Below are 13,853 nucleotides of genomic sequence, written 5' to 3'. Positions count from 1 at the left end.
CCTCAATAAAGTGAGCCCAGGCGCACATGGGAGTGGGTCAGGGCCGCCACTCCGGCCAGGCAAGCACAGATCCGACCCAATACGACAAAGGGAGAAACAGTGTAAAGAACCAAAGGTAATAAATTCAGCATGTTAGACAGAGGATCAAAATTTCTGCCAATGTGTTACTAAAAGCAAGGAATCTCTCATCGTGGTTTGGTTTGGTTTGGTTTGGTGTTTTGTCTGTTTGTTTTGGGGTTTGGTTTTGTTGTTGTTTGTTTTTCTTTGTTTTGGTTTGGTTTTGGTTTTGTTCTTTTCTGTTCCAGCAAATACATAAAACCTACCACCTGAACAACATCTTTCTATAGCTCAACAGCCTGTGGAGGAACTGTCTATGGAGGACCTTTTATCAATTCAAATGGGAAAGAAGGACCAAGTCTAGCACAGAAACACCCGTGTTTGCATGAATGATGTGGCAGGCATCAAAATTAGAGGGCCAGCCTTGTAAGAGGAGAGGAACTCTTCAAGCATAGCACACAGTGAGAGGGCTAGCAAGTCCTGTAAAACGCTATCACACATGAGTCTGCAAAACTACTTCCTCCAAGTTTCATGGGAGTTTGGAATGAAGTGGTCTCACTGGTGTGTGAGCTCCTGCGAACATAAATCCCTTCTGGATGGTTTGCATTTTAGGAGGGGAGGGAGAGAACTCAGAAACTTCAGATTGAAAGCATCAAAACTTGTACTTTTAGATAATTCTCATCTGTCTTTTGGATTTGAGTCAGGATTAAAATCCTGAGTGATACAGCATTTGTACAGCAGTTAAATTTGAGTAATGCCTTCTTTTTTTTTTTCTTTCCTAGTGCTACACAGCTTTTTGCTTTCCCAGAGACGTGAATGACAGCTCATGCTTGCAGAGGGTACTGATTCGGAATTTTACCTGAAACAGCGTGTACACGGTGCCTCCTGTGACGTGGGTCTTTTATTCTGGAAAGGGGAGTCAAATTCACTTCCAGGACAGATTGAATAAATCCCTCTGCAGTTCCCACAAGAGCTGGGGGTCCTCACTGCTTCAGGGGCAATAAGTTTTGCCATAGTGGGATTTTATCTCTTCCTGCAGAAGTTATTACTACTGCCTGGTTGAACACAGGAATAATAGCATGTGCCAAACTCAGCACTTTTCACCTGCTTCAGCATCCCACCCACACCTGAGAGGACGCACCTTAGATGGCCATGAGGGATGCCCCACCATAAGCCAAACAGTGGGAAACTCAATATGACCACAGTTGCCTTTTGCATCCAGTTTTCCTTCTGGTTCTTAAAAGTGGAAAATACAAAAGGAAAGAGGTGGGGAGGGAAAACCAAACCACTGTGAATAACTCTGCTGCTCAAGTGTTTCACAGGAGCGTGGGTGGTGGCAGGGGGCCAGGCCCCGCAGCCCACATCCACACCCATTCCCGTGGAGAGGGGGGCGGAACACGAGTGCATTTTCCTGAGTGAGAGGAGGCCTCGCCTGCATGATATAAAACGTGTCAGCTGAGCTGCATGAAAAGAACAGCTATTTTCTGTTCTTCTGCTATGAGCAGCATCCCCACAGCAGCAGGTTAATGCACGGAGGGGGGTCAATCATGGCCTGTCAAGGAAGGCATGGGCGGGGTGCAGCCCAGCTCTCCGCTTGAGCAGCACACATTTCCCCAGGACTTCAAGGAATGCACTACATTTTTCATGGTCTGAAGAATCAGTGATATATCCCGATCTTGCTCCCTCAGCTTCATCCCCAAAGCAAGCCCATGGGAACAGCAGTGGGGTAAATTCCTGGGCGACCTCAGCACATCACTGCAGGCTTCCCACCTTTTGCCAAGGAGTAGTAGGCAGGAGGTGGCAGGAGGCCTCCTCAGGTGGTGGCAGGAGGTCTTTGGCTCCATGGTCAGCTGGTGGAGCTGGGACCCCCAGTGCCAGTGGGTACAGTGGGAATCACTCTAAAAAGATACAGAAGAGCCATATGAAAGCCAGCACACCACCTTCCCATGTCATGTCCATCTGTCCAGGAGTAACCCCTCTTTCCAGCTAAACATCTCAGGAATGGAACTTGTAAATACAAACAAATAGAAAGTAGTTATTGCCTGGGTAGCCCAGCAAAGTTGGGTAGAGTTGATGAGAGACATATGGTTCCAGCACTCCCTAAAAAAATATAATTGCTATCTTCAGGTGGCTGCGCACACTCTTCTTCTAATGAGTAAGATATTTAAAGTCCTGAACTGTTTATGTGACATTTCAATAAAAAATGCAGAGATTTGACAACATTTCCATATTCCTCCTTTAATGTCTGAATGTCTCTGACTTAATCCCAGTTCCTTGGCATTTATTACTGTTTGTTACACTAACAAGTGAGATTATGAGAATTCTAATGAAGGCTTCCAGTGAAAAACTCTGTGATTAAAATGCCATAATAACAGTTGCATGCATTTATGTGCCTGATTATCATAATCTATTTAGCACAAGTAAACATACAAACAGAAGGAGAAAAGCGAGCCCACTGACACTTCAGCAAAAGGAGAATTGGAAATGAGGGAGAAACAATGTAAATATGTAAATGTCTCTGTGTATTCTTTTTATCTTTTTTTCTCATCCTTGCTTTTTTTTCTCCATTTGCTAATGAGACATCTATGGTTCGTCACATGTGGTCCCTCTTTGCTTGGCCGAGGTGTGTTTTTTGGGCCATCTGCTGGGGCCACTCTCCTGAACAATGCCACCCAGAAAGCGAGGGAGATGTTCGCCGCAACCTTTGACATCATGGGCGACGAGAGATGGTGTTGTACAGACTCAGGGCTTTGATATGTTCATTCCAAACGCTCAGTTCAGCTGTTACTCCATTAATGCAAGTCCCAATACAACATGAGAAGGCGACAGCCCCCCAAAACTCTCAACATATTAAGAAGAAATCTCATCAAATTGCTAGTGTGGACTTTTGCATCTGAGCCTTTTTTAATATTTTTTTTTCTTTTTTGTTTTTTTCCAGGTTAGAGAACAGACTGGCTAAGAACTTCTCCATCCCAAGGATCAAGGGCTTCTCATAATTCTGGCAGTGAAATGCTCATGGCCAGCAAGTGGTACAGCATGAACCCAATCATTGTTTCCACCGTGTGAAACCCATTCTGAAGGGCACTGACACCTTCAGATGGGGAAACATTTCCATGATGAGTATACAGCAACAAAATCCTTGGGGCTCAGCCAGGCAGATGCAGTAACCTATTAGCAATCAGGATTTTTAAAACATTTTTCTCCTGAGCACAGGGTAGAGACAGGACAAGAGAATAACCTGAGGATGACTTTTTTTCTAGTGGGTATTCACGTGGGAAGCAAAACATACCCACGTTTTCATGTTCTGCTCATCATTAAAACTCTGCTAGGACTCCCTTATTTCTAAAGACCTCTCAGTCAAAATAAAGAGATGGAAAGTCGAAAAGAGATGAAAGGTAGTATAAGAGTGCCACATACAGACAAATGGCAAAATGTGGAAAATGCTGCCCAGGAAACTCAAAATGAGAGTCCTTGTTGTGTTATATGCGGATTTCCTGAAAAAAATGATAGTAAAATACAATTTTCTAGAATAAATTCAGCCTTGAAAAATACACTCCATTTTTTTGCAGAGGAGATACACTCAGTTGTGCTTGGGCTTTCTTTGCCCCTCCATCTACCCTGTTTTCCTTAAAATAAGTCAGGGTCTTATATTAATTTTTGCTCCCAAAGCTGCTTACCTTTTTAATGAACTTTAACTAGGGCTTATTTTTGGAGTGGGGCTTCAATTTTGAGCACACTCAAAATCCTGAAAAATCATGCTAAGGCTTATTTTTGTAGTAGGTCTTATTGTCAGGGAAACAGGGTATATAACACATATATTTCTTTTCCACCCTCAAGCCCTGCTGCTGAGACCAGGGCATGAAGGCAGTTTGGACCAGCTCACCAGGCTGAACACATGGGTGTTTTTTCAGTCCCGTTGGTGTCCAGCTTGGCCAGTGCAGAGCAAAACCCCCAGTTCAGAGAGGTCACCAGTTCTGGAAGGATTTGCACATGAGGGACAGCTTCAAGTCCAAGGGAAGTTAAACACATCCCCAGCTTAAGAAGGACAAAGAATTACTAGAAGAATCCAGCAGAGGACTACAAAGATAATTAGGGGTCTGGAGCATCTTTCTTATGAGGAGAGACTGAGAGAGCTGGGTCTGTTCAGCCTGGAAAAGGCTAAGAGGGGTTCTCATAAATGTTTATAAATATCTCAAGGGTGGGTGTCAAGAGGATGGGACCAGCCTCCTTTCAGTGGTGCCCAACAATAGGATGAGGGGCAACAGACACAGGCTGAAGCACAGGAGGTTCCATCTGATTATGAGGAAAAACTTCACAGTGAGGGTGCCAGAGCACTGGAACAGGCTGCCCAGAGAGGTTGTGGAGTCTCCTTCTCTGGAGACACTCAAGACCCACCTGGACACATCCCTGTGTGATCTGCTCTGGGTGAACCTGCTTTAGCAGGTGGGTTGGACTAGATGATCTCCAGAAGTCCCTTACAACCCCAACCATTCTGTCATTCTGGGATTTTTTACTAGCATTGTATCTCTTCTGTAACAGGGTGATACTGGGACTAAAAAATGGTTGAGGCTGGCAGGTTTTCACCTCTGACTCTGAGGAAAGGCACGATGCACAGTGGACCTCTGGTTAGTGAGGTGACATTTCTGTAGAGCTCCCACTCCTCTGCAGACTGGAAATGCTCCACCAGCCACATAGAAATTATGTCACACAGGTGTCTCTTTACTACCAGCACAAGAAGATCCTCAGCATCACCACAGTCCTGAGAAGAGCCTGAAGACTGACATGACATGGCAGTCAATGGATGCCTGCCCAGGATGCCCAGGACAGGAGGTCCCGGCAGCAGACATGCTCCTGCCTCTGAGCCTAGGCACCTCTGCTGCCAGTGGGGCAGCACATGGGCCTGCCAGCACTGTGCTTTCTTGGGGTTTCTGCCTCTTTCTCCTCATTTGCCCATAGTAGATTATATTGTCAATGAGAAGTGAAATTGTTGGTAAGACATAGTAGCTGTTAAAATGAAATAGCTGTCATGGTGTTTTATAAGCTCTAGGCATTGTTTTTCATTATGGCAATACAATGGTGGTGTCAAGTTATCAGTTGCATCCTTAGAGTTTATTAAATGAAGTAATACCGTATCTTGTAAAAAATACGGTATCTTGCATTAAACACAACAAATGATGGTCAGAAATCTTGTATGTCTTACACCTATACCAAAGAGTCTAGATGAAGTGATTTTGGTAACATCTTACAGTCAGAGAAAGTCAGACCCTGTTAATCTCACATGTGTGAGACTTGTCCTGTTGGAGTAAACATCCACATTTGAAGGGAGTGATATCTGAGCCCTAAAGATCTAACACACAGAATCTATTCTGGGTTTTAAATATTAATCTAATTATTTTGTTATAGATGACAGCAGGCTCATAAGTGACAAAAGTTCATAAATAAAGAGGGTTTTTTCTGCTAGATGAGAATAGGAGGTGGCCTATTTCCTGCATATATTTTATCCTGAAAATATCACAAACATCAGCTCTGGTATTTCTGAGACTTCCCTCTGGGTGACTCCTGTGAAGATTAGAAGCTTTTCCAGTCTCTGATTGAATGGGAAGACATGCTGAGTTTTTGGCAAAGAGCATGTGCCTCCAACATTTCAACCAAACAAGTGTTAACGAAAACAAATCTAGGACCAGGGGGAAAAAAAAATAATCCCACCAGAATAAAAATGAATTCGGGTCCCTTTCTTGGAGATCACAGGTATCAAATATGTTAGTTGGGAAGGTAGAATGGCACCAAAGCCCACAGGCTAGACTTCATTTGTAAGCGCAGAACAACAGCAAAAAATAAATTCGTATCTGATTCAGATACATCCAGAAAGAAAAGGGGGGGAGGGGGGAAGGGGAGGGGCACAAACTTGAACCCTCAAGATATTATTCCCCGCCCTGAGACTCTCCTCATACCTTTAGCAATGGGCAGAGAGCTTGAAGGCAATCCCCACATCCTCATGTCCTCAGTGTCAGGTTCTGAGATTTGTGCTCTTGGTGTGCACAGGGAGGGGGCAGCTGTGACCCCAGTGGACTCCCTGCAGACCCCACTCTCAACCAAAAAGTTTAAAAGGCTCTGGAGCTGCAAAGCCCAATTTTGAGCCCGCAGCGCTGCTAACAGATGGGATGCAGACAGCACTGGGGATCAGGTCTTAGAGTTTCCAAGGCATCATTAAAACTGTTTTCAGCTGCCAGTCCTCAAGGAGCTGTGGTCACACACAAGCTCTTCATCCTTCGGATGCCTCAGATTCCTTAGAGTCAGGCAGGGACACTTCCAGTGTAGCTGTGTGGTATCCATGAAGAAAGGGCCCTGGGCCGCAGGCCTTGAGGGAATATAGGCAATAACAATCTCAAACAATAACTTAATGACATTCCAAGTGATTTTCAACATGAAAGCAACAGTCTGGTTTTTATTAAGTTATCACTTCATCACGTTCCCTGATTGCCTTCATTCATGTCTTAGTTGCCTACAGTCGAGATTTAAGAAAAGAAAAAAATATTCATAGGTAAGAAAATAGACTCTGTTCCACATTTCAGTGTCAAAAGCAAGTTGGGGTGAAGGGCTTCTCTGGGAGCCCTTTGGAGCCACCTTCCCGGGACGCACCGACAAGAGGTTTTTAGCAATACTGAGCCTTACTGTATTGAGTAGGGGACGTGCGACATTTAATTTAACATTTGACTGCAGAGATCACCCTCCTTCCTTCTTGCAACCCCTCTTCTTCCGACGAGGACGGCAGAGAAGCACCGCCCCGCTGCCACCGCCTCGGACGGCTCCGGTCTTTGCCCTGCACAAACTCCATGCCGCCCGGCGCAAGGAGCCCCGCAGGCTGCGCAGGCGGGACAGAGTTCACGTCCAGACAGACAGACAGACAGTGATCATCAAATAAATTACTCCCCCGTTAAGGACACAGATCTTGTTTTCTCCTTGGCGGAGGTGGCGTGGGGTTTCCTCTCTGAAGGAAGGGAAAGAGGAGAGGGAGGAGGGACAGGGGGGAGGGAGAGGGGGGAGAAGAAGGAAAACAAGAGGACAAGGAAAAAAAAAAAAAGCCAAAGAAAGGAAAAGGGGGGGAAAAAAAAAAAGAAAAAGTAAAAAAGAAAACGAGGGCAAAGTGGAAAAGGAAAAAGGAGGAGTCCGCTGCTGACTTCTCCCTCTCCGAAACCCCCAGGATGCCTCCCCAGGGCGCAGGACAGCCCCGGAGCTCCGGCAGCCCCTGACGCGCCTCCGCCCGCTGCCTATTCCGCTCCCTCGGGACAGCGGTCAGCGGCCGTTCGCCGCTTTTCCCCCACCATCCCTCCCGGCAGCTAGCTTCCACCTCTGCTCCAGCCCCCCTCCGCCACTCCTTCCCCCAGCGTCCGCTCCGGTTCCCGGAGCCTCGGGGGCTCCTGCCCGCCTCGCCCGGGCGCGCCGGAGCCCCCAGGACTGCGGAGCGAGCGGCGGGCCGGCACCGCCGCTGGGGTTTGGCGGGCCCGTCCCGTCCCCAGGCTGATGAAGTAGCTGGTGAAACCCTGTCCACGGAGTTGAGCCGGCGGCCGCGGCACGGCAGGGTCTGCCGCAAATCCGACGGGAAGGACGGGACCCCGCCCATTCGTTTGGGGTGCGGAGGGACCGCGGGTCCGGTCTTTTAAGAAGGAAAATTACCAAGCCATGGGAGGCGGAGGGGAGGCAAGCGATGCCGGCGTTTTCTTCGTTTCCGACACAGCATCGCAGCCCGGGGACGACTGCTCCCGCCCCGCCGCCCCGCCTGGCCCGGCCGGTGCCCGTTCCCTCTCCCAGGGCCGGGCCCTACCAGGAGCCGGAGGCGGGGGGAAAGGCGCCGGGGCTTAATTAGTTGTGCTCGTTGTTGCCCTGTTTTATGCGGTTCCAACAATGCGCCGTATAGAGCCATCAGTCAAAAGGCAGAGGCAGGCTTCCCGCTGCCGCCTCACCGCTTCCCGACCACGAAATAAATGCAAAGTTTGCACAGACGTGTCCCCCCCCCCGCCTCCCCGTCCCGTTGCTCACCTCCAGGGCTCAGCCCCAGTTTCCCCCGCCTTACCCCTCTATCCCCCCGGATGAAGGGATGTCACACCCGCCTCCCCGCGGACGGACTCCGCAGCCCCGCAAGCAGATGCGGAAAAGGAGAACCGGGGCGGCCGCTCTGCCCGGCCGGCCGGGGGCGGGAGGGAGCCAGAGGCAAGTCCCTGGTGGCCAGGCCGGGGGTCGCCCGGGTGGCAGCGGGACACACGCCGGCCGGCGGGCGGCGGTGAGCCCGGCTGTCGCTGGGACAGATTTTCCTAATTGACCCGTTACGGATCATCTCCGCAACCGTTGGGAAACACATTTCCACGCTTCACTTCTTAACGTTTTAAATACATATTTAACGGATGGTTGAGGCTTGCCGGGCCAGCTGGGAAACACACGGGTGTAAAAATAATACAACAAAGGCAATGAGATCGGGGGGGGGGGGGGGGGGGGGGGGGGGCGAGGATCGGAGGGATTTACCCCAGTGGGAGAAAGCCCCGACCCTGTTGCACGGAACTGTCGGGGCAAGGGGGCTCGTCGGGGAACCGGGCGCGGCGCGTAGGGCGGCGGTGGGCATTTCCGAAAGTCAATTTTTTTAAGTGTATTTTTTTGTTGATGTCTTTTTTCTTTCTTTCTCTCCCTTCTCCTGCTCCGGTCTTGCTGCAGGTTATTTGGGGGTAGGATTTGCTGGCTCTTCTGTCGTCTTCTCCTGGGCGCTGCAGGGCCGGAGCCAAGAGTCCCTGCTGAGACCGGCGCTGTCCGGCACCGTCCGGCGACCTCCGCGGGGAAATCCACTCGTGGGGAATGGGGTGACCGAAATAGCTTTTTTCTTCCCCTCCTTTTGCAGCACATAAGGGGGAGATGACGACCGGACTGGGGGCAGGAGGAGGCACTCGCCGGGGAAAGCGCGCCGGCTGCCCGGTGCGTGTGGCGGGGCCGGGGCTGAGCGCTTCCCGGCGGGGTGGGACGGGACGGGACACGGGGAAACACCGACGTGCTGGCAGGAGCCGGGCAGCGAGTCCTCCCCCAGGGCTGTGCGGCGTCGGGCCCCTGTTTCGTCCCGTCCCCGTCCCGTCCCGCCCTCCCAACAGCTGTTCCCGGCGCTGTCATTGTTACATTTTATTATGGATTTGACAAAAGTCCCTCCCCCCTACCGCGCCCCCCCGCCGGGCTCCCAGTGCCGCTGCCGGCCGTCGACCCCCCCGTCCTCCCGCCCCATCGAGCCGGACCGGCCCCGGTGACATCAGTCGTTCCCCCCCTGGCCGTCCCCCCCCCCACCTCCGCCGCCGCCGATTGGCGCAGCCCCCCTCCCGCCCGGTGACATCGTTCCTCCCCGGCGCGGCTATAAAGCCACCGCCGCCGCCGCCGCAAGGTGCGCGCTGCTGCCGTGCTCGCCCGTCACGGCGCGCCGCTCCCTACGGCCGCCCCGCGCACGGTAAGTGTCCCCCGCGCCCGCGCACCCCGGCGCGGCACCCCCGAAGTCCCGGCCCGGCGGAGAGGCGCGGAAGGAGGGACGGGACGGGAAGGGAGGGGAGGGGCTCCCCCGAGGGCACTCCGCGGGCGGCGGCGAAGGAAGGGCGGGCAGCGCGATCTGTCCCGCCCGGAGCGTCGCTCCGCGACACCGAGGAGCGGCGGCGGAGCGAGCGCGCCGACGTGGCGGACGGGCGGCGGCGGTGCTCCGCCAAGTTTCCGCGGGCGCTAACCCGGTGCCGCCTGCGGGCTCTCTCCCCTCCCCGCAGGCAGTCCGGTGCGCGCTGCCGTCCCGCCCGCCGTGCCATGGACTCGGACGCCAGCCTGGTCTCCAGCCGCCCATCCTCCCCGGAGCCCGATGACCTCTTCCTCACGACCAGGAATAAAGGCAGCGGCGGGGGCTTCACGGGCGGCACCGTGTCCAGCTCCACGCAGAGCGACTCCCCGCCGGAGCTGAGCGCCGAGCTGCGCAGCGCCATGAGCGCTGCGGGGGTGGTGGTGGTGGACAAGTTGGGCTTCAAGTCCTCGTCGTCCTCCTCCTCCTCGTCCTCCTCGTCCTCCTCCAAGAAGGACAAGAAGCAGATGACGGAGCCAGAGCTGCAACAGCTGCGGCTGAAGATCAACAGTCGGGAGCGCAAGCGAATGCACGACCTGAACATCGCCATGGACGGGCTGCGGGAGGTGATGCCCTATGCCCACGGCCCGTCGGTGCGCAAGCTCTCCAAGATCGCCACGCTCCTCCTGGCGCGCAACTACATCCTCATGCTCACCAACTCCCTGGAGGAGATGAAGCGCCTGGTCAGCGAGATCTACGGTGGACACCACGCCGGCTTCCACCCCGCCGCCTGCCCCGGCGGCATGGGCGCCCACTCCGCCCCGCTGCCCGGCCATCCGGGCCACCCCGCCTCGCATCCCGTCCATCACCCCATCCTGCCCCCGGCCGCCGTCTCCAGCGCTTCCCTGCCTGCCTCCGGCCTCTCGGCCGTCAGCTCCATCCGGCCCCCCCACGGGCTCCTCAAGTCGCCCTCAGCCGCGGCCGCCGCCCCGCTGGGCAGCGGCTTCCAGCACTGGGGGGGGATGCCCTGCCCCTGCAGCATGTGCCAGGTGTCGGCCCCGCCGCACCACCACGTCTCCGGCATGGGCACCGCCAGCCTCCCCAGATTAGCCACCGATACCAAATGAGTCCCTCGGCGGGGCCGTTCCGCCGCGCCCCGCGCCGCCCGGGCACCTCCAGGACCTACAAACGCGCCCTCCCCGGCGGCAGCGGGTCCCCCTCGCCCCCAGGGCCGTCGGAGGGGCGGTGGAAGGGGATGGACGCCGGCCTGGGCTCTGCCCGGCTCCCCAAACGGCGGAGAAACCACCCCAACACAAGTAAACGGCCGCGCATCTCCTTTATTTTCAATTTTACGTTGTTGTCGATAACTTCGCTAGGAGGGGAAAACAGACCTAGGCTCGTCGCAAATGGAGGAACCAAAACTGCAAAGGGGTTTTTGCTCGTTTGTTTGTTTGTTCGTTCCTCTACCCCTCTCAAGGTTTCGTTTCTACACGTAGAGCCTTTGGGGCAGTTTCTAGGTCACATCCCAGCCAGGTGTCTGCCACTGGACTCCCGGCACTGGCGGGGAGCAGCGGGGCTCCGGGTGGACGTGTAGCCGGGAAACTCGGTTTATTCCTCCGCTCTCCCGCCCGCCGTTTTTTTTAATTTTTATTTCTGGTTCGGGATTTGTAAATATACCGTTCAACGATAACGATGCAAGTCTGCTCTGCCTGAGCTTTCCGTCCGTGCACTTGTACTGTGTAAGCCTCATACGTGAATAAGGGGGTCGATTTGCTTTGATTTCGTTGTTTTGGGTTCTTGGGGTTTGTTGGGGGTTTTGGTTTTTTTAAGCGTATAACACTTTTTTTTTTTTCGTTCCTGCCATCTTTAACAAAGTTTGAACTCTCTAATGCTCTTTCTGTGTAGGAACTTTCACACTGTCCTTGTTGCAATACTGAGAACTTGGGCTTGTTTCTGAAATAACAACTTTTCTTATCGCTGTCCCTTGCAGAGATTTTATCATCTGTTTATTTTTGTAAAAAAAAAAAAAAGAAAAAGAAAAAGAAAAAAAAAGTTGCTAAATAATATTTATTACTTGTTTGGTTGGGAAAAAAAAAAGAGTGATCCATTGTTGAGATTTTAAATAAAAATAAATTTAAAAAAGAAAAAAACACACAAAAAAGCATTTTAAATAAATGGCCTTTTCCTCTTCCTTGCTGTTTTGCGGCGAGAGGGGAGGCGGAGGCAGGTGCTGGTACAGGAGCTGGTGCGGGACCGCGGTGGGACAGCCGGCTCTGCGCGGTTACGTTCGCAAAGCTGGGAAGGAATGGGAATATTTCAGTCGCATCCTTGCCTTTTCCTTAAGTTTTTTGTTAGTTTCCTTCGCCGGCTAATCGCAACCATTTTGATCGTTTTTGTTTCCTCATTTGTTCCTCGCAGAATAAGGGCGACAAGGAAAGAAATGACTGTTACTGCGTTCGTAACGTGTAAAATTTTGTCTACCGAATCCCGCGCTTGGCAAGAGCTAAATTTTAATCTGGGGAAAGGAAACATTAAACTTGGCGGTGAGGTGTTTGCTCACTGTAATCGCTTCTGCGCACTTGACTAACAAACAACTAAACGAAAATCCACGGAAAGGCAAATTATTTCTTCTTTTTTTTTTTTTTCTTTCTTCCCGAAGGTGCTAATATCTCTCCCTCATGTGTATTTTAGCAGCTCTGTACTCGGGTATTTGGGTAAGGAAATATTTCAACCCCTCGCAGACACCAAGGCAAGGGCTGTCTTCTTGCATGTAGCGTGCCGGCACGGAGCCCTTGCGGATCCCGTTTTTGAGGAAAAGGAGGTCGGCAGCCCCTGGCGGTGGCGGCTTCCCCCCGGGGGGTCACCGGGACGGGCAGCGGGGCTCCCTGGCTGCGGTTCCCACGGTCCCACCGCCACCCGACTCAGGGTCGGCCGCTCCCGCTCGGCACCGCGCTCCGGGTTGCGGGTGGGGAGACCGTAAAAGCCCCGTCCTTCTCTAAGCAAATCCTTACACGTCCTTCTCTCTAGACCGATAAATGGCTACATAGCTATGTAAAATAACTAGCTAGCTATAGACGCATAAATACAAACTAGCATATATATATATATATATATATATATATCTATCAGACTATTGAGGAGTTTTGAGCTCACAGACACCCGCTAAGGGAATGACAGCCGGGGAACTTTTTTTTTTTTTTACTATGTAAAACCAACTGGTTCCCAGGGGGCCGGTGTCGGCTGAGGTCCTCAGGGTACGAGCCGGACCTGGCCCGACAGCCCCTCCGGGTTTCTGTCTTGAGGAGTTTACTCCTTCCTTTTGCGGCTCGCCTCATGCCAATTCTTTCAGGGAAAGGGAATGGGGCTTGGAAAGAAGTGCCACCCGCCCCAACATCCCCCTAGTGATGATGAAAAATACCCTCCCTCCCTTCTCCAGAGACACCCAGCCCAACCTTCCAGAGCCCGCGTAGAGAAACTTCCTTTCTCAGCACCTTCGGTATCGATTCTGGCAAACACACCAAATTGAAAGCCGGGATGAATGAAGCTCAGGGACCAAGGCCGAGGCAGGGACAAGCCACAGCGGGGGCGGGCATCCCGCTGATTGTCCCAGGGCCTTCTCCAACAGGAGAGCTGGCCCTCACAGCTGGCCAGGAGGACGCTGGCGCTGCCCCTCGTTTTAAGGCCGCCTTAGGGTACTACCTCCGTGTCGATCTGCGGTTTTGAGGGCGATCCTTGCGGTACAAGACCCTGAGCTTCTGCCTTATCTGTCGAGGAGGGGAAAAAGCTGTGCAAAATAAAGAGCTGACAGACAAGTCTCTGCCAGAGGCTTGGGACTGTCCCCTCGACGGCCATCCTTCCGTCAGGCTCTGCTGCAAGCCAAAGGCGGAGAAGGGGCAGTCCCCCATGGGGATGCTGAGCCCCCCCGTGCCCAGGCAAGGATGGGGAGCTCCCGTCAGGCCAGCTCGTCTTACGATGTAGCCCACCTCCCCACCTTTTGCTTCTGGAGCCCTGCTACCGGTGCTCCGCATCCCCCGCCTCAGCCCTGCAGCCATCGTCGTCGTTCCCCCCTCATCTGCAGGGAGGCCGCAATAAGCAGAGCAGCTTTCCCAATTAGCAGGGCTCCGGCAAGGGAGTGCTGCTGCGGAAGGGCAGGAGCAGGTGAGAATTAGAAGGAGCATCATTAGGAGCTGTTCTTTGTCTCTATTAAAGGCAATAATTAGCACCCTGACAGATG

At 52.7% G+C, this 13,853-nt stretch overlaps 1 protein-coding gene across 1 annotated transcript; it reads left to right on the top strand.

The window, feature by feature from the left end:
- Positions 1 to 9,870: 9,870 nt before the first annotated feature.
- Positions 9,871 to 10,746, top strand: OLIG2 (oligodendrocyte transcription factor 2; the record flags this gene model as incomplete). The annotated part of the gene is made up of 1 exon (XM_080363293.1): positions 9,871 to 10,746. One exon carries the CDS (start codon positions 9,871 to 9,873, stop codon positions 10,744 to 10,746), a length of 876 nt encoding a protein of 291 aa, XP_080219419.1.
- Positions 10,747 to 13,853: the final 3,107 nt, after the last annotated feature.

The sequence above is a fragment of the Nesoenas mayeri genome (genome assembly GCF_963082525.1).
Source record: "Nesoenas mayeri genome assembly, chromosome: 1".
Classification (NCBI taxonomy): Eukaryota; Metazoa; Chordata; class Aves; order Columbiformes; family Columbidae; genus Nesoenas; species Nesoenas mayeri.
This window is presented reverse-complemented; position numbering and strand designations above follow the sequence as displayed.